This window comes from Chenopodium quinoa, unplaced genomic scaffold, assembly GCF_001683475.1.
Source record: "Chenopodium quinoa cultivar QQ74 unplaced genomic scaffold, ASM168347v1, whole genome shotgun sequence".
NCBI lineage: Eukaryota > Viridiplantae > Streptophyta > Magnoliopsida > Caryophyllales > Amaranthaceae > Chenopodium > Chenopodium quinoa.
In genome coordinates this window covers 4,155,493-4,176,069 of record NW_018745000.1, presented here as the reverse complement: position 1 = coordinate 4,176,069, position 20,577 = coordinate 4,155,493, and the positions used below count along the sequence as shown (strand labels likewise).

The following is a 20,577-nucleotide window of genomic DNA, read 5'->3' as shown; positions in this document are numbered from 1 at the left end:
TCGTCTGAGGAGTTTTAATCTTTTAAACATCACAATCCAAGAGGCAAAATGAGTTTCTGAAAGCAAGCAATCGAAGAGGAGAGAACTTCTGGAAGATGTATAATCTCATGTTGTGATTCATAATAAAGTTCTTTATTAGAACAACATCCTCATACAGATTAGCAAGCCAAGAACAAGCATCATATGCTACTTCATTGCCACTCACATTTTTTGCAGCAAAAATATTTTTCAATGCAAGGTTAAGAGTATGCACAACACATGGTGTCCAATAGATGTGAGGAAACTCCATCTCAATAAGCTCTCCCGCCCCTTTACAATTTGCTGCATTATCAGTTATCACTTGTACAACATTTTGGCGACCCACTTCGTGAATGACTTCTTTCATCAGATTAGCAATGAAATATTTATCCTTCACTTCACCAAAGCAATTCACAGCTTTTAGAAACATAGGGTCACTTCCGGAAGTAGCCATTAAGTTAATGAGAGGCTTTCTTGTTGGATCACTCCACCCATCACACACAATTGTCACGCCTTTTTCTTTCCAAGTTGCTTTAAGTGGCAAAAGTTGCCTTTCAACATTATGTAACTCATTCACAAGGTAAGTTGTTCTCAATTGTTCATCTTTTGGGGGTTTAAAACCAGGGTAGCAGCAAAAGTGTAGGACCGAATATAGTGTGGATTTCGAGCAAGATTAAATGGTAAGCATCTTGTGTAAAACATTCTTGCAATTTCTTGACTTAATTGGTCCCTAGCTTCAACACCAAATGCTCTAGCAATAGGTGATGCTGCTGGCTTTCTTTTCTTAGAGGCTAAACCATCATCAGATGTAGTCCATGTAGATTCACAGGGAAGTGGAACTTCTCTAGGGCTTGAATCATTTTTTCTAGCTTCAAACTCATCATCTATTCTTTGCATTTCAATTTTATCAGCTTGTATTACTTTCTTACAAATTGCAATGCCTTGATTTTTAATCTGAAGTAAATGAGCTCGAACTCTAGAATAGTCAGTACAAAAATTACATTGAAATCTCCATGTTCCACCCAAAGCCCCCTTTTTGTCTAATTTTGTAACATAATTCCACAATGGAGCTGCATTATCAGTTGATTTCGTATTAACAGACCCACTACCCGTACTACTACCAACATTTTGAGACTCCATTCAACTGCACAATGTAAAAAAAAAAAAAAGTTCGCCTACTGGATGCTTCATATCACTGACATTCTCATTTAATGTCACTACAAATCAACAACACATAAAACAATTAAAAAAGAAAACAAAAGACTTACAGAAAGAAAGAAAGAAGAGAGTCAGAAAGAAATAAAGAACTCAAGAAGAGCCGTTCAAAAAAAAAAAAAAGGAAAGAAAGTCAGAAAAACTTACTGAAGCAGTGAAGCCTCGCAAGTGTGGGTCTCCGGCGAAGAAGGTGGGTCTCCGGCGCCGCCTTGAACCAGGCTTCGGTTGTCGTAGCCTCCAGGTGAGTCTCCGGTCGCGCTGCCGACAATGAAATCGCACAGGGAAAGAGAAGATGAAGGATTTATAAGTTTTAGGGTTTGTGAGAATTGGGGGAAATCAAGTATGAGGTAAGTTTTGTTCTGATTTGGGTTTTTTTTTTTAAAAAATTGGGCTGGGCTTCTTGGGTACGGCTGATTTTTGGATTTCCCGTACCCGAAACGTATCCGATCAACACCCTAGTGTAGACATCTAAAAATGTCTCCCCAAAACCAAACCCGATGATGAACAACCTTTCACCGCCATTATTGGTCGGGTTGAGTATTTAATCTTGGAGTGCTTAAATCCATATTTCCATTTCATAAACCAACCTAACTTCTACCCCATTTCCCCAAACCATAACTTATTTTCCTCTTTTCGTGCCTTTAAACCCAAAATAATTCATTTCGTGTCCTTTAAAATCATTCATTTCGTGTCCTTTTTATTAAAACGTTTAATCCAGTTTATTTTGGTCCATAATATGGATTCAACGATTAAATAGTTGGATGAGGCTTGAAAAGAGCTTTCCAACGATATATTATAATCCCAAATCCGAGTTATAACGAATAAGTTATGGCCAAAATATTAAACTGGCCCAAACCGAACCTAAGCCCACCTTACCTACGACCCAATGATCATGTGGAGGGTCCAAATTATTTAATCCCATTCCTAAACCAATTAGGATTAATTGGAAGCTTCTTTAAGTTTCTAAAAGATCCTAATTATCCGTTTTGAAAAGATAAGATTAAAGAGTTTGAAATTGAATAAAACTCCTTTTTTTGAAAGTCCTAATTCTATCCGAATTGAAAGATGTTGAAAGATAGTCAGATATGATTTTCGTGCCTCATATTTTTTATCAAAATTTTATATGGTTGGATAGCCCTTGAAATTATCTTTCCAATGATATATTATAATATCAATTCCGAGCTATAACGGAAAAGATATGAATAAAATGTCAAACTCTATCCAAAAGAGACACCGTCTCACAATTTCGGCCATATCTTCTATTCTATAAAATATTTTAATCTGATTCCAATTGGGTTAGAAAGTAGACTTCAAGGGCTTTCCAACGATATCTTATTTTATCTTATTCCGATTTCTGGATCGAAAGATATGATAAAAACAAAAACCGCAAAAACTGCTGTCGATCGCAAGAGTTTTATCCGATTCGAATTCTTATCTTTTCTTGATTCTTCGACCCTCTTTTTTCTCTATAAATAGGGGTCAGATTACCCCTTTTTCAATCATCAAACAAGCTTGATCACAAATTTATTCTCTTCTCCCTATTTAGCCTAAACACTAGCCTCCCCATTCTTTCATTCCTTCCCCTAAGCATTCCAAGGAGTCCATACAATGCCTGAAGTTCTATACTTTAACCAAGGCGTGATAGGTAGAATTAATTGTTGGTTTGGTTTTGGGGAGACATTTTTAGGTGTCTACACCTAGCCGTCCCCAAAATGATGTGCCGTACCACTTTTGATGGGGACGGATTTGGGATGTATCCTAGCCGTCCCCGTCGCGTATCCGTCTCCGAGACGTTTCGGGTACGGGAGATGGCAGCCCAGAGCCGTCCCCGTGCATCATTGCTTGATTGTATCCAACTTTCTTCGGAATTAAAAATTCATACTTCTAGTTTCTACCTCTGCCCCCCTCTCAAAAAAGTGTTAGAAAGAGAAACTTTTAGGCCTGATGATCAAGTAGCATACCTGAGTAGCTGCCTAGCTGTGTAATCTATTAATATCCTCTTTCTTCCTTTCTGTGCCCCACTTCACCTTCCACTAACATTGGAAACCGATTCGAGTGTAATTGACTAAAATGAGTATATTCTCTATTGCGATTATATTATTGGTGATTTGGATGTCTACTTGCAGGGCATGAGAATCCCATCATATGAAAATCAATTACTTCATTTAGCCGAGGATCTTGCTTACAGATTGCTGCCTGCCTTTGACACGCCTACAGGTATTGATAGCTCAACTTTGTACTTCTTTTTCCCTGTTCTGAATTATAAATGCCTAGGCTCCATCTAGTACCTTTTAAATTTTAGTTTTTTTTTCCAATTACCCAACTTTTTTAAGATATAAAGTACACCAATGGTGAGCTGTTCCTACTTCCTACTGTATTATCTCTCGCTGAAATCTACCCTTAGTGTAGTCTTGAAAAGCTATTGTCGTATAAAAATTAGAGATTGAGGCCTTTGTGTTTTTGAAAGATTTGCCTAAGCACACACTATAAAAATTGTTGTTAAAGAACTAGACAAAACATATTACTTTTGTTAAGGCACTGAAGGTTGGCACATCTTTGACTCAATTCTGGTATTTTTATGGGGTTTTAAATTGTCTGCAATGGATAAAAAGTGGAGTGTTGTGGATATATATTTTCAGATATATGTTGACTAGGATATTAGTGAGATAATTAAATACTTGGGCGAATGGCTTAGCTCGAGTTTAAACATATCAATAAATTATAGTGAGATAAGTAAATAAATTATAGATCTTGCTGTCTTTCTTTATAATGCATTTCCTTTTCACCTACTTGGGCAAAATCTCTTCCCCGGAAAAAATTCCCAATGAATCGGAATTGTAAAAGGAGGCCTCCATCTATCTTGATGCATATCTCTCAGCAACCTTGTGCTAAAGCCTGGCTGTACATCTTTTAGTATGGATGTTAAATCTGAAAAGATTTGAGTTGTTTATGATTAATTACTATCTTTGGCACTTTGCTAAGAAAACTGAGAAAATGTGTAATTCATGTCATGACTGTTGTACGCAATATTCCAGGGATTCCATTTGGTTCTGTGAATTTATTGGATGGAGTAGATGAGAATGAAAGTAAGGTAAAGCCATCACTTTCTTTCCTTTTTTCATGTTACAAGATTGTGTATTGTATACCTCTTGCGAAGATTGCAGAAATCATCGTTTGGAATGATCTTGTCTTCAATTTGATAGTCTGTTGGCAGATTACTAGCTTTCAAAATCTTTCTTTATTGTCTTGCGACTTCCGCCTGTCATGGCTGTATATTCATCGTTTAGATTTCATAAACTATTATCATGACTCATGGGCTGCTTCAGATAACGTCAACAGCTGGTGGTGGGACTTTGACCTTGGAATTTGGTATTTTAAGCCGCCTAACAAATAATCCTGGTAAGGAAATTATTAGTACTTTATGCTTGCAAACTTCTAGTTACTTATTGTATTTTTATAAAGCCAATTTAGTCTTTCTGAAAGGGGAGAACATAGGCACCGAAAGATTTAACTTGACTCCTTAAAAAAAAAATGTGCCCTAGGCGTACCTGGGTGCTAGGCAAACCAAGGTGATATTGCCATAGTCCTGTCAGGCACGTCTTAAAATTTTAAGTAAGCTTCTAAGTTATAGTGTTGGGCAAAACCCCCCTATTAATCACAAGTAGTCCTGTCAGGCGCAACTGAAAATGTTAAGTAAGCTTCTAAAATATATTGTTGGGCAAAACCCCCCAATTAATTACAGGTACTTTAATTAAGTACCACATTTTTTCTCCTTTTCAAAAGTGCGCCTAATATAGAAAAGGCGCATGCCTTCGCCTTACGCCTTGGCTGCAAGGACTTCCTGGACTTGAGTGCGCCTTGCACCTTTTCAAACTATGATTTGACCTAAGTGAGATTTTGCTGCATATTATATATACTTGTGTAAGAGTTGAATGGCTTCACAGGTGGCTTTGACTTATATTATAGGTGTCATTATGACTGCTTCTTGTTATGTTTCTGCAATAAACTAGGATACTAGGACTAAGAAACAGTAAGATCGAAATTAGAGGAAAGCTTGAAGGATTTGGTTGATATTGTAATGTAACGGCTACAATGAGGAATAGAAGAACTACTACTCTTGAGGGCTATTCTACTTCTACTGCTACTGCTAAGCTAATACTGATTTCTCCAAAAACATGAATTTTACTGTTACATTGCCTATCCTTATATATCAAGCTTTCTCTTACAAAAGTACTCTCTCATTAAACATATTTGTCATGTACTGGTACTGGCAGGATGCCCTTTGCTACCAAGCTTAGTGGAGCATTAATATTCCTTGTCTTCTTGCTGATACATTTGCTGCAGCCCTTCCCCTTGTCCCTTGCCCTTCTGTTTGTGTCTCCTTTCATAGACCTTAATTGGTTGTTGGTGTGCTCAGACTTGCTGCTCCATTGCAGTTTCTATGCTGTAGAAATTTTTATTAATATGAGCTGCCTTCTTTGTCAATTTGTTGTCCTAGAATCCTCAAAGATTTCAGTCATATTGTCATTGAACAAGTAGCATCTTTGCACAGCCTATTCTAGAAATGCAAAATATTTGAAGATGGTAGGGTAATAATGTAGAAAGCTGTAATGGGCTAACTCCAACAGATTATAATAACAGTAAAATAAGCAATAGTATAAGTGGAAAGCCTGATTGATTGATAATGGCAAACTGATTAGGATATCAATCTCACAAGTAGCTTTAGGTTACTACTCTCTCAATATTGACTTTGTGGCACAACTCTCAAAATGGTTCATTCTAATTTCTGACTACCGTTTTCTTTCCCCTCCCTCTCTATTTATACTAAGGACTTTTATCCTAGTAAAGTAAAATTACTAGAATACACATATCGTTCCTCCTTAGGATAGTCTATTACAATACCGGCCCTATTGTAGATGATGATCACTGCAGTTGCAGTCTGTATCTTTGTTTTTTAAATTACGTCTTAAAAGAGGATGTTTAATTAATGAAACAATGGATCCATTAGAGGGAATGATACTTTTTGTCATTAACCTTCCTTTTGCATGTGGGAGACACCTTGATACTCTTCTAATAATGTATTTTTTTCCAATTAGTAAGGATTTTCTTAAGAGAAGGAATCGGGAATATTTCATGCCATCAAACTAATGGATCCATTTTTTCATCAATAAAACATCCTCTTAAGACCGTGTTTAGAGAAATGGAGCCCTTATTTAAATATGGAGGGAGTATTACTTTATCTAGAGGAGGAAGTTGCTCGGGCACTATCTTGGTACTATCAAGAAATTTACAAATTTATGCAAGGGGTCAGCCTAGGCCCACATTGTATGGGAGGGATCCTCCACATTTAGTGCGCTTCACCCCTGGTAGCACTTCTGTCTCATCCATTGAAGACCAGCTGTTGGAAAGAGATGCCATCTTGGATGAACTGAAATTTCACTTGGTTCAAGCTCAATGTTATATGAAGCTGTATGAGGATAAGAGTAGAAGAGAGGGTGATTTTCAGGTGGGAGATATGGTGTATTTGAAATTACAGCCATATAGACAACAATCTTTGGCAAAGAGGAAGAATGAAAAGCTTTCCCCTAGGTTCTATGGTCCTTACACTGTGCTGCAAAGGGTAAGGGAAAGTGGCTTACAGGCTACAACTACCTGATTCTGCCAGAATCCACCCTGTCTTTCACATATCCCAGCTGAAAAGAGCCATTGGAACAGGACACTTACCCTCACAGCTCCCTTCTCAGCTTACTTTAGACTTGGTTCTTGATGTGGAGCCAGAGGCAGTGCTTGGAGTGAGAACTTCGTAGCAAGCTACAGAGGTTTTAATCAAGTGGAAAGGGTTGCAAGAGTTTGAGTCGATGACAGATTTCCCTCTTTCCACCTTGAGGACAAGGTGCAGGTTTGGGAAGGGGGTATTGCAAGGGGTCAGCGTAGGCCCTTGATCACATATGCTCGAAGGAAGCCCAAGAAGAATTCTCCAGCAACTTGATGCCGAGTTGGAATTCTGTTATGAGTTTGTTATGGGGTTTAGGGTAATGTGGTAATTTTGGGAAATAAGTTTGTTATTCCTCTTAGCTGTAGAAGATGCTAGAACTGATTACATATATATATATAGCAGTTTTGTAATAGAGAAAGGAGGCTGAATATTGAATAGAGTGGAATTTGATCTGATTCCTAGCAAATTAATCTTCTTACAGAGTAACTATCGAGATCTTAGCCGTTCTAGGTGTAAAGTAGTCTAAACTTCCTATGAAATAATTTATTTTTGTTTCCATTATTCCTCATCCAACACACGATTAAAGGTAGAAAGGTCTAAAAAAGTTTTGCAATGGGGTTTCTGTTCACTCTTTATTTTATTTTTAATCCTATGAATGGTTGGTAGGTTAAACTTTGAATCTTGAATACAGACCTTTTGTTCTTTTAATGGAGCACATCTTTATCCCCATTGTAGCTAACGCCATTTTGTTAAATGCAGTTTTTGAGCAAGTCACAAAAAATGCTGTCCGTGGATTATGGGCTTGTCGTTCGAAGCTTAATTTAGTAGGTGCACACATAAATGTCTTTACAGGTGAATGGACACAAAAGGTATTAATACATACTCCCTTCATTTTTTAATATTTGCATAATTTTGACCGGCTTATTTGGTCAGATGTAACTTTGACCATTAATATCTTCAATTGTCTACTCCCTTCGTATTTTATAACGTGCTCACTTGTTTTGCGGCCATATTTTTTTACATGCTCCATGTCCTTATTTGGAAACTTTTAACAATAATTTACTTATTTCCTCCACTAATGGTCCTCTCATATCATATATTTATTACTTCTCATATTCTCTCTCCTTCCCCACTTATACTCACTTTTACTTTAATTTTTTTTTTTATTCTTCATATAACACCACTTCCACGTTCCATCATATTTTATTACTTTTCACTATTTCTCCTAAAACTCCGCGCATGGAGAAATGGAGCAAATACGGAGGGAGTATTAGTAAAAATTGTATAAATTAAATTATTGATATATTAAATGAAAATAGACATTGTAAGTAATCCAAAGATATATTGCATAATAAAATTTATTCATTTTATAAAGTAAAAAATTTAGTTGAAAGAGAGTATGTGAATACTGCATAGGTCAAACTGATGCAAATATTAAAAAATGGAGGGACTGTAGAAGACAGAATCTTAAATGTTTAGCATCAATTTTTCCATTGTGGAAGATGCTTCAATTTACATTTTGTAATTTTGGTAGCTGCGTGTGTTAAGATATATTCAAAATATATCTTTAGTCAATGTGAATATTTTAGTTACCTTGTTTATAGCTTAAGTATATTTTGTGATTAGCTATTTCCTTAATTGTAGCTTAATTGGTGCCTTGTGATAAGGCTAGACAATTGTATATATTGACTGACAAATTAATGGAAAGGTCACGGAATCAGTTTCCTTCATGGTATCAGTAGACTAGGGCAAATTTCCGCTGCACCCTAGCTTTGTTTCCGCCAGTCTTCTTCTACCTTTCTTCTATTCTTCTACCTTTCTTTTTCTCTTGCACTGTAACAATGTCGGACTCCAAAAATTCTTTTCATCCGGCTTTTACCATGTCTAATATCAAACACAATGTTCCAATCACTCTTGAAATGGAAAACGTTGGATACTCCACTTGGGCAGAACTGTTTAAGATCAATGCTCGATCTCACAAGGTTCTCCATCATATCATAGCTCCGAAAAAGAAGGCTGCTGCACCTTCAACCGAGGAGGAAAAGGAGCTATGGACGATTTTGGATGCTCTGGTTCTTGGGTGGATTTATTCCACGATCTCTAAAGACCTTATGCACACAATTATGGAACCTGACTCTACGACAATGGAGGCTTGGAATAGACTTCGTGATATTTTCCAAGACAATCAAAACTCCCGTGCCGTCAGTTTGGAACGTGAGTTCTCAAACACCGATATGGAGGATTTCCCAAACATCTAGGCATACTGTCAACGGCTCAAGAGCCTCTCCGATCAGTCAAAGAATGTAGGGGCACCAGTGGATAACAACCGCCTTGTCCTTCAATTGGTTTCCGGTCTCACGGAACCATACAACGGCGTTGCAACTTTAATTAGGCAGAGCAACCCTCTTCCTCAATTTTACCAAGCTCGGTTCATGCTAACTTTGGAGGAGGCGGGCTTGGCAAAAAGGGCTGCTACAACGGCTTCGACAATGGTGGCGAGTGTACCTCGAGAATCTGCCAATTCCGGGGGTGAAACATGGGCGTCTCGTGGCAAATAAAAAAATCTGAAAAAAATGGGGCTAGAAAATCCGGCGGCAAGCAGGGTGGCAGTCGCGGCAGTCAGCAGCAACAGCAGCAGGGGTGGCCTGCTCCACCACCATGGCAGCACAGGTATGCTCCGTTTTAGCCATGGGGTTGGGCTCCACAATGGGCTCCTCCTTGCCCATATCCCACCAACGGCTAGGCTCGTCCTCACGCAGCAGCAAGGTGTATTGGGGCCACGCCCACAACAAGCATACTTGGTCTCACAGCAGCAACCCACTTCATATGTTCTAACCGATATTGAATCGGCTATGCACACCATGACGTTGAGCCAACCCAATCCTTCGTGGTACATGGACACCGGTGCAACCTCGCACATGACTTCCTCCAAGGGTAATCTATCGTCTTATTTTAATTTGAGCAATCATCCTAATGGTATTGTTGTTGGTAGTGGTCATACGATTCCAATTCATGGTTGTGGTCATACTACGTTGCCTTCCCCTAACCTTCCTTTGTCTCTCACTAATGTCCTTCATGCTCCTAAAATTATTAAAGATTTGATTTCTGTTAGGAAGTTTGCAACTGATAATTGTGTGACCGTTGAGTTTGACCCCTATGGTTTTTCAGTGAAGGATTATCGGACGGGGATGCTAATAATGAGATGTGATAGCCAAGGAGACCTTTATCCTCTTACTACCACTTTCAAAAACTCAACTCCATCAAATTTTACAGCTTTAGCTTCCTCTTTATGGCATGATCGATTGGGACACCCGGGATCGTCCATTTTAAGGACTCTTCGTAGTAATAAAAGCATTGAATGTACTCATAATTCTAGTGCTAATGTTTGCAATTCTTGTGTACTTGGAAAACACGTAAAATTGCCTTTTATGTCATCGAATTCTAGTACTTCTATGCCTTTTGATATTGTTCATAGTGATTTATGGACCTTTCCTATTTTGAGTTCATTAGGTCATCGTTATTATATGTTTGTGTTGGATGATTATTCTAAATTTTTGTGGACTTTTTCCTTAGCAAAAAAATCGGATGTGTTTGACAAAATATCAGCCTTCCAAGCATTTATTCGTACTCAATTTGAACGACCAATTAAAACTTTTCAATGTGATAATGGGAGGGAATATGATAACGGTCCTTTTTGGACTTTATGTGAATCTAATGGCATGTCGTTTCGTCTTTCATGTCCCCATACTTCATCACAAAATGGAAAGGCCGAGAGAAAATAAGATCTTTGAATAATATCATACGAACTCTTCTTTCTCATGCTTCTCTACCTCCGTCTTTTTGGCACCATGTTTTGCAAATGACAACATATTTTCATAATATTCTACCAAGTAAATTGCTAGAAAATAAGTCACCTCTCCAAGTATTATACCAAAAGGACCCCTCTTACTCTCACTTACGTGTTTTTGGGTGTTTGTGTTATCCTTTGATTCCATCTACTACCATTACTAAACTTCAACCTCGCTCCACACCATGTGTTTTTTTGGGGTATTCACCGAATCATAGGGGTTACAAATGATTTGATTCATCGTCTAATAAAATTATTATTAGTCGCCATGTTGTGTTTGATGAGAGTATTTTTCCTTTTGCGAACTTGCATAAACCCTCTTCCCATACTTATGATTTTTTGGATGATGGATTGAATCCCTTTGTTATTCAACATTTGCAAAGCACGGCCCAAACTCCAACCCAGTTCGCGTTTCTCCGTCTCCCTCACCTAGCTCTCACCGAGCTGGGCCTCATGCTGCTCCCCCGTTCGCACCAGCCTAGGCTCAACTCTAACTCCTGGCATACGGGTTGTTGATGTTGGGCAGAATGGGGCCTCGCTGGACCGTGGGCCTGTTCAATCAGCCACGGCCCAGCAGGGTCCTACCCACTCAACTGACCCAACTGCCTCGGCTCCATCTTCTCATTCTTCAACTCCACAGCTCTCTCCTCCTAGTGTTGTCACCCGAAGTCGAAATGGTATAGTCAAGCCCAATCCGAAATATAAAAATTTCAGTGCTATGACGACTAGTGTTACGAAATCCCCTTTGCCCCGTAACCCCATTTCTGCCCTTCGTGACCCGAATTGGAAAATGGCCATGGATGATGAATATAATGCTCTTATTAATAATAAGATGTGGGAGTTGATGCCCCGTCCACCTGATGTTAATGTTATTCGTTTTATGTGGATTTTTACTCACAAGGTGAAATCTGACGGTTCTTTTGAGAGGCATAAAGCCCGTCTTGTAGTGGCAAAACACAACAGGTTGGCATTGATTGTGGGGAGACTTTTAGTCCGGTTGTGAAGCCGGCTACTAACCGTACTGTTCTTTGCCTTGCTTTGTCTAAAGCTTGGTCGATCCATCAACTTGATGTTAAGAACGCTTTTCTACAAGGTAAGCTTCAGGGGACATCAACCCCTTGGGTACCGTGATAAAACTCACCCTGATTATGTGTGTTTATTGCGGGGCTCTTTATATGGTCTTAAGCAGGCACCCCGGGTATGGTATAAGACGTTTGCAGATTTTATTTCTTATATTGTTTTCACTAATAGTAAGAGTGACAATTCCCTATTTATTTATCGTCAAGGGAAGAATGTGGCTTATTTACATTTATATGTTGATGACATTATTATTACTGCCTCTTTTGATACTCTGCGGTGTTCTATTATGTCTCTTCTTAGCTCTGAATTTGCTATGGACTTGGGTCATCTTAATTATTTTCTTGGCATAGCAGTGACAAGACATAAGGGTGGATTATTTTTGTCACAACGCAAATATGCAGAGGAAATTATTGAACGAGCAGGGATGTCTTCATGCAAACCTCAGGCAACACGTGTTGAGGTAAAACCGAAGGTCAGCTCCTACATTGTATCGGAGTCTTGCAGGGGCCTTGAAATACCTTACTTTTACTAGACCAGATATATCATATGCGGTCCAACAGGTTTGCTTACATATGCATGACCCAAAAGAGTCATATGGCTGCTCTCAAACGGGTAGTTCGTTACGTACAAGGCACTATCGATCATGGTTTGCATTTGTACCCATCATCTATTTCGTCACTTGTCTCATATACAGATGCAAATTGGGCTGGGTGTCCAGATACGAGACGGTCCACATCCGGATATTGTGTGTATTTGGGTGATAATTTGATCTCATGGTCCTCTAAACGACAGCCTACTTTATCTAAGTCTAGTGCCGAGGCAGAATACAAGGGCGTTGCTAATGTAGTTTCTGAGTCATGTTGGCTTCGAAACCTACTTTTGGAGTTACATTGTCCGATTAAAAAGGCGACTTTGGTTTATTGTGACAATGTGAGTGCTATCTATCTTTCCGGCAATCCTGTGCAACATCAACGAACAAAGCACATAGAGATGGATATTTTGTTTGTTCGAGAAAAGGTAGCCCGCGGTGAAGTTCGGGTTCATCATGTTCCTTCTAGGCACCAAATTGCGGATATCTTTACAAAGGGGCTCCCTCGTGTTCTTTTTGAAGATTTTAAAGATAGTCTAAGTGTCCGTCCTCCTCCCGCTTAGACTATGGGGGTTTGTTAAGATATATTCAAAATATATCTTTAGTCAATGTGAATATTTTAGTTACCTTGTTTATAGCTTAAGCATATTTTGTAATTAGCTATTTCCTTAATTGTAGCTTAATTGGTGCCTTGTGATAAAGCTAGACAATTGTATATATTGACTGACAAATTAATGGAAAGGTCACGGAATCAGTTTCCTTCAGCGTGGTATTCTTCAGCACAAAGCTTATGTTGCTATCAATATCCTTTACCCTCAATATATGATGATGATATTGAACGTTTTGTGCTCATTGTTATTTATCACCGTAAATGTTTTTTGGTTGGGAATGCATGCTCCATGTGATGCATGCAGGTAGAGAAACATGCTCCAAGAAACTTTGATGATCATGAATGCATTGACGCAAACTTGCTCACATGCATCTGTTGAAGGAGTGAGTGGGTCACTGGTCTCCGTATCACTTAATAGTTATTGGACTGCCATATTTTCTTCCTGGTGGAGATTAGAGGAGGGGAAAAGCATCTATAGAGGCCAAGAGGGGAAAAATTAAAGCAAACCAAAAAAAAAAGAGAAGAAAAATCCTGAGAGAACTGAGAAAGAGTTGATACATTCAGAGTGGGGGATTTTATCAATGGGGGATTAGTCTGATTAAACTGATTTGTCATAGTAGGATTAATGCTTCCCTCTCTAGCTAAACTAATTAATTTTCTTTTTGGAGTTGGAAAGAAGAAATGAGAACTTTCGAAATGATCCTGTTTAGAACTGCTATGGAGAAACTTGTTTCTATGCAATGTTGTCATGTTGATATGTAGGGCATAATCTGCTGGTTGACATCTTGCCTGAGAGGTGTGCTGTGTTGGGACAGGCACTCTCCTTTTTCCTAGATTTTAGCATGAAATAAAATATTTATCCTCTGTATTCAATGAGCCCTGATGAAGTGTATAATTGCCTTTGTAACTAACTCTGGATAATGTCCTCCACTTCCCTTTTCCTTCTTGCATAATTATTAAGAATGGAAGGCTTATCTTGATTCCTCACACAATCTCTTGACCTGTGTGACTCACTTGGTAAAAACTGGTCTATGACTGTTCTGTCATTTACTAGACCAGGATTGAGGCTCCTTGTTAGCAATGTGGCCAGTCTTTGCAACAGATATATATATATATATATATATATATATACACACACACACACATCTCATGTTAATATTTACTTCTTTCCATTTTTGCATACAGTAATGAGTAATGTTACTTTTTTGATATCTATTGGAAGGTCACTGCAGTGGCTACAGCATGTCAGCATGTTAATTACATTCTTCCTTTGCAGGATGCTGGAATTGGAACAAGTATTGACTCATATTATGAATATCTTCTAAAGGTTGGTATCAAATTTGAATTATCTGATTTTCCCCCCCTCCCCTACGTCTTTCTTTTAAATGTTTGTTTTGATTATGAACTTCTTTAGTGAAAATTTTGTCTCTGCTTTAATCATGTTAACCAGTGTGTAACGTCCCAATAATTCCCTCTTCCTAAAACCAGTTAATTAATAAAACCTTGGAGAATTACCAAATTGTCTCCGCCACATGTGACACATTAGGGTTACTTAGAATAATGTAATGGAAATCAATGAAACAAAATACTTGAAACCTAAAATCAAAAGTAATTAGTAAATAGTTAATACAACTAGGAACCATTAAAGGTCCTCAAAACCATTATTCAAACCAAACAAAAGAAAAAGCAAAGTCTAATCCATTTCGCAAATTCAAACTGAACAAAATATTCATGAAAGAGAGAACAAGTGTGAAATATTCATGAATATTTCACACTTGTTCTCTCTTCATTCCCATGGTAATATTAAACCACCACCTGTATAGGGAAACTAATAGACCTTTGATGTGTGCCTCTTTGTAGCATATATGATTAGAGACTTTAGGTAATTAATCATATTTGTAATCATAACCCTTCACATTTGTAATCGATCATATTTGTAATCATTCATATGAATCGTTCACAGTGGTTCTCTCTTCATTCCCATGGTAACATTCAACCACCACCTGTATAGGGAAATTAATTGACCTTTGTTGTGTGCCTCTTTGTAGCATATATGATTAAAGACTTTAGGTACTTAATCATATTTGTAACCATAATCTTTCCAATTGTAAACAAATGCAGGATCTAATCGCAAGAAGAAGCTTAGCTTATATCAATACATTACATGATCATTATTCACAATTTGTTGCACATAAAATATATCATGATACATTATGATCACATATCACTTCACTTCATTAATTAACATACTTAACTTTATTCAAAATATTTATACAATGCATTTTATTTCTTATTCACAAGTATCATAATTTCCTATCGTGCAATTTAGTTTCTTACAACAAACTTTTCCATTCTAGGAAATACATGACAAGCACAGTAATCACACACTTAATTTGCATATGTTCACACAATTACAATAAATTCTACCGAAATTAATCAATAGTTATTAGAATATAAAATATCTTTTTTATTTTACTAAATTAAAAAATTCCACCCCAAAACGCAAAACCGATTGGTATTACCACCCCCTCCTCGGTTTAGGTTGTTTTCTATTAGAGGAGGGGGTGGTGAGTTGGTGACACCTACTGGTTTTGTATTTTGGGGTGGAATTTTTAATTTCGTATAAAATGGATGGTAAATTCAACATGTGTATTTAGGTTCCTAGAATGGTTACCCTAGAAGTTATATTATTTTGAGATAAAAGAAAGGTCGAAGTTATTTATAACGGACCTCATTTTGACAAATAATGAAAAAATAAAAATAAAATCAAGTTATACAACATAAACTACAATGTTGTTAGACGATGGAGGATGATGTGACAACAAAGCAAAGCAACGAAACTATGCACTTACATAGGTGGTTTGCCTGTGTGTGCGTTGATGCTTGCTCTTGCCAAATCTTGTGGGCTATCGCTTGGTATATGCTTCATTAATGCCTATACAGGTGTGGCCTACGAGTGCGGGATCTAGCATGGAGACTGGAGAGTATTGTTGGGCGTCATGGGCTTGCAAAACAAACGATGCTAATGCTTTGATACTTTGATTCAAATAAAGCCTTGCTATTAACACTAACAACAATGCATGGAACTAAGCAATTGCAATTGACGAACATATAACCAAGTCCCACAATCCTCAAATCGACGCATTCCACTTTTGAACATAAAACATATTCAACTACTTTGTCTTCAATAGGAATCACTCTAATGCTCTAAAAGCAACTAATAAATGACCATACATAAAATTACCTAAAATTTTAGCAAAACCACAAAACAACCTAAAAGAAACTAAATGAAAATAGGTGATCCTCAAATGCAACCTAAACGTGCTTTAAACCCTGTAAACTATTTATCAACCACTTGTCACCTAAATATTGATCTTAAAGGTAAAACTAAGAGTTGTGTAAGATTAATTATTAAGATAAAATATTTGGCCTTGTTTGAAGTTAGATTTAGTATATTATAACTCCTGCAATAAGATAGTAACACGTTATTGTCTTTTCTATCATATGTTTTATTATTTAGTGTTTTAATCCATGGTATATGTCGTTCTATCATTATAATTATACAATAATGACTCCTTAGGAATGATTATTTCTTGTTGAAAGTACATTGATAACATGTAGGTTGAATCACATGTGCTCCTATACACCATTTAAATGATTAAAGTTTCTCTTTTCTTTTCTTTAATACTTCGTGTGTGTGTGTGTCTATATATATATATATATATATATATATATATATATATATATATATATATATATATATATATATATATATATATTGTTACACTCAACAACTATGGGTATTGTTACACTCAACAACTCACATTTTCACTCTTTAACCTCTTTTACTCTCATTTTATCCCTCTAATTATTATTTTTAAATAAACATCAAACAAAATAAAACAACCACGATCAACAACCACCTACAACCACCAACTGAAGGAGATGACAAAGGGATGGTTGATCCGCGGCGCATAAGGATGACGTACGGCGGAAGGAGCTTGGGCAGCGACAGTGTTGGTGGCGGCGGCAAGCAGGTAAAGTTAAAAAAAAACCACAATCGGAACCTAGAACTTCCGCCCAGAAAATCAGGAAAACCCAAGGAGGATCAACCTGCAATTTCTAGATCCTCATTGGTTTTTCTAGAAATTTCAGGTGGATTGGATCCTCGGGAAATTCCAGGCGGATGTTCTAGAATTCTGTATTTTTTATTTTTTTTTTATCTTCGTGAATAATTTAGTTTTAAAAACTATTTGTGATTATGATTATTGTTAAAATACATGATTTATAATTATTAGTAATGTTATTAGTAGTATGGTTATTGTTATTTTGATTATTGTTATTATAATGATTAATGTTATTATTAGTAATTTTATTATCATTTTTATTTTTGTTATTATTATGATTTTGTTATTATTATTGTTATTGTTATTGTTATCGTTATCGTTATTATGTTATTGTGTGTAGGATTATTGTTATTGTTATTGTTGTTGGTGTTATGATTATTGTTATTGTTATTAGTAGTAATATTATTATTATTATTATTTTTTTTTAAACCTTAATATTATTATTATTAGTAATTTTTTTTTTTTTTTTGAAACATTATTATTATTATTATTATGTTGTTTTTATTGTTAATGTGTTTTTTTGTTATTGTGATTGTTGTTGTTGTTATTGTGATTGTTGTTGTTGTTGTTGTTATTATGATTAGTGTTAGTGTGTATTATGTTATTATTTTTTGTAATCATTGCTAATATTTGATTTTGTACTTATTTAATGTAGATTGAGAGTTCTACTGCTCGTCATGCAATATCACGATGTTTGAATGCGGGGATGAGACAGACAGACGTTTTGTTCAGTAATGACCGGGTTAGCGCTTTAGCTCGAGCAGCAATATGGGTCTCGAAGTAGTCGGCCCATGTATTCGCAAGGTGGACTACTACTACTACTACTTACATCTGACGAGGAGGACAAAGACTCGGCTAGTGATGCCGGTGATTGGGATGAAGAATCGGACCCTCGGGATTATCAAATGGTATATAGGGTCAGGTTGTAGTCAATCGAGTCAGCCTACTACCAGTTCGGTATAGACATGGATGGTTAGTGCAGATGCCATGTGGTCCCGAGGATGGGATTGTTATCCCAAGTTTTGGTGGTCACGTGGTGTCATATATATGTGTCAAGCAGAAGCGTAGTGTTTTGCGGTGTTTGAGTAAGTCAAAGTAATGTCTGAATTGGTTCAGTGGAGAGGCCGTTAATTAGTGGAGAACTTCAAATTGATTGATGGCAGTCGGTTATCTCACTTACCCGGGCTTATGTTTAAAAAACTTGATTGGCCGTGGATTTCTTACTTTTGTTGAGAGATGAAACACATTTCATATGCCATCTGGGGAATCAAGATCATGTTGCACGATGTGTACAACATTCTTGGGCTACGTGTCGATGGTAAAATGGTTACTACTATACCTAGCGTGCTTGGTTACTAGGGATATGACTCTGGATGAGTTGACTGGATTTACTCAACACTAGCTTCGTGGTGCTCAGTCCACCACTAGCGATTGACAGATGAGGTGAATCAGGTGCAAGGTCAAGGTCAAGACAGATGAAATGTGACCCACCAACTGTAGCAATCATGAAATCTTGACTCGGTGTTCGGACCCCGTTCTGTGCCCTCAGCGGTAACACTATGATGCATGAGTAGTAGCAAGTTCGTACTAGGCCTAAACCTAGAAAAATCACCCTTGTGTTGAACCAAGTAGCAATAGGAAACAAATTTTGAATTGTTACCATCCAATGCCGCTCCCCAACGGCCCCACCATCCCATCGAATACGCTCCATGTCATTCGAAGTCGTCGAATCCCGTAAATCCGTTCGTACAACCGAGGATGACCGGCGATCTCCTTTGCTATTGCTTCTTGACCGTCAAACCATTGTGCCCGATCACCAAATAAGAAGGCGGCCACACAATGAAAGCCACAGTTCCCATCACCAATGACATCTTTCCACGACGTGATATAAGGTAACATCGGACCCGAATGCTGGTCTAAATGCCTGCATTGACTAATGTCACACGGATCTGTTTCACAAAATTAAAAGTCAATTATTAGTAAAGCTACCGGAAGAAATACATTTAATTTATAAAAACAATAGTTGTTAATAGTACCTGTTTCTTGGTCACCACCATGTTGAGTGTTTGGACGGTTGACATGCTCGAAATAGCTTCGATCACACATGATATCATTGTTACTTCGTCTACCACGAACGTTGTGGTTCACAATTTGGTTCTTCAAGGTTTGTATGATCCGGAAGCAGTTCTTGTTTCAATGATGCGAGATACATTTTGACGTACGGCAGGATTACTTTCCATGACCTCATCAATGAGGGAACAAAAATGTGAACACTATCACCGGTAACCAAGTCTTTCTGAAAGAATGAATTTGAGTGGTATACAAGCCTGTTTGTGTAACTAGCGAATCATATATTTGGCAAGCAAATGGTACACGATGGGTCTTACGCGTTGCACATCCAAACGTTCATAGACCTGGTAACTCAAATCCCGTATCCTTTTCGTCTCGTCATAATGACACTTTGCCATTTACACAAGACAGTGGCAATTGTCTGTACATCTCACCAATCTTAGATCTTGATGCCTCCAAACCACTAGAAATTGCAATGATTTTATTACCAATATGACAATGAACTCGGGCTCATACGGTGTCCAAAGAAAACATTATAATTTTTTATTAAAATTACAACGACGAAATAAAGACAATAATTAACATAGTAAAACAACGAATCTGTGGATGATTCAAACCACGTTTTCACTTTCTCAACTCTACAGCTGCTCGTATTACCAAAGTGAAGAACTTGGTTTGTCCAATATGTCACAAATTTGGTTTTATGACAAAGTCATGCTCTCTCAACATAAAGAATCACTATCACTACCAGAAAGCTTGCCAACCTTGCTTTCATTGTGGCTAGAGCATCATCGTACTTCGCCTTAATTATTGCATCCATGATAAGATTTCACCGTTTTTAAAACTCTTACCAATCTTCTTGTTTTTGAACATATCAGTCACCCTAACCTCCACATCTTTGTTAATGTGCTATCGACAAAGTAAATGCGACGTTCTCGGAAACGCTTCTCTCAAAGCCGCACAGAGTCCAAGTTCACGGTCTAACAAAAATACCGATGGCTCTTTATCAAACCCAATCAACTCCCTTAATCTCTACAACAGCCACCGATAGCTTGTCGTGCACTCGTTGCACACGAAAACATAACCAACTAAGAAAATTATGTCGGTGTCACACCTACTATCTCAAAGAACGACATCCCATATCGGTTGGTCTTGTAAGTCGAATCCATACCTATTATAAGGGGTATATGTGGAGTATGTTGACCGTGTTTGGGTGGACCATAAATGCATTTTGCAGGACACCGAGATCATCGACCATGACCCAGTAAATGTACTTACTCTCGCCAAATGAAGAAATTGCTGAAC

The 20,577-nt window shown here is 37.5% G+C and overlaps 1 protein-coding gene across 2 annotated transcripts in view; it reads left to right on the top strand.

Moving 5' to 3' along the window:
- The window catches only part of LOC110707508 (alpha-mannosidase I MNS4-like), a 41,620-nt gene that overhangs the window by 8,327 nt on the left and 12,716 nt on the right, over positions 1–20,577 (top strand). For both annotated transcript variants that reach the window (XM_021885523.1, XM_021885521.1), the window contains exons 6-10: positions 3,360–3,450; positions 4,269–4,324; positions 4,560–4,632; positions 7,709–7,818; positions 14,352–14,402. In XM_021885523.1, the coding sequence (XP_021741215.1) occupies positions 3,360–3,450; positions 4,269–4,324; positions 4,560–4,632; positions 7,709–7,818; positions 14,352–14,402 (381 nt within the window). The remainder of the gene's footprint in view (positions 1–3,359; positions 3,451–4,268; positions 4,325–4,559; positions 4,633–7,708; positions 7,819–14,351; positions 14,403–20,577) is intronic.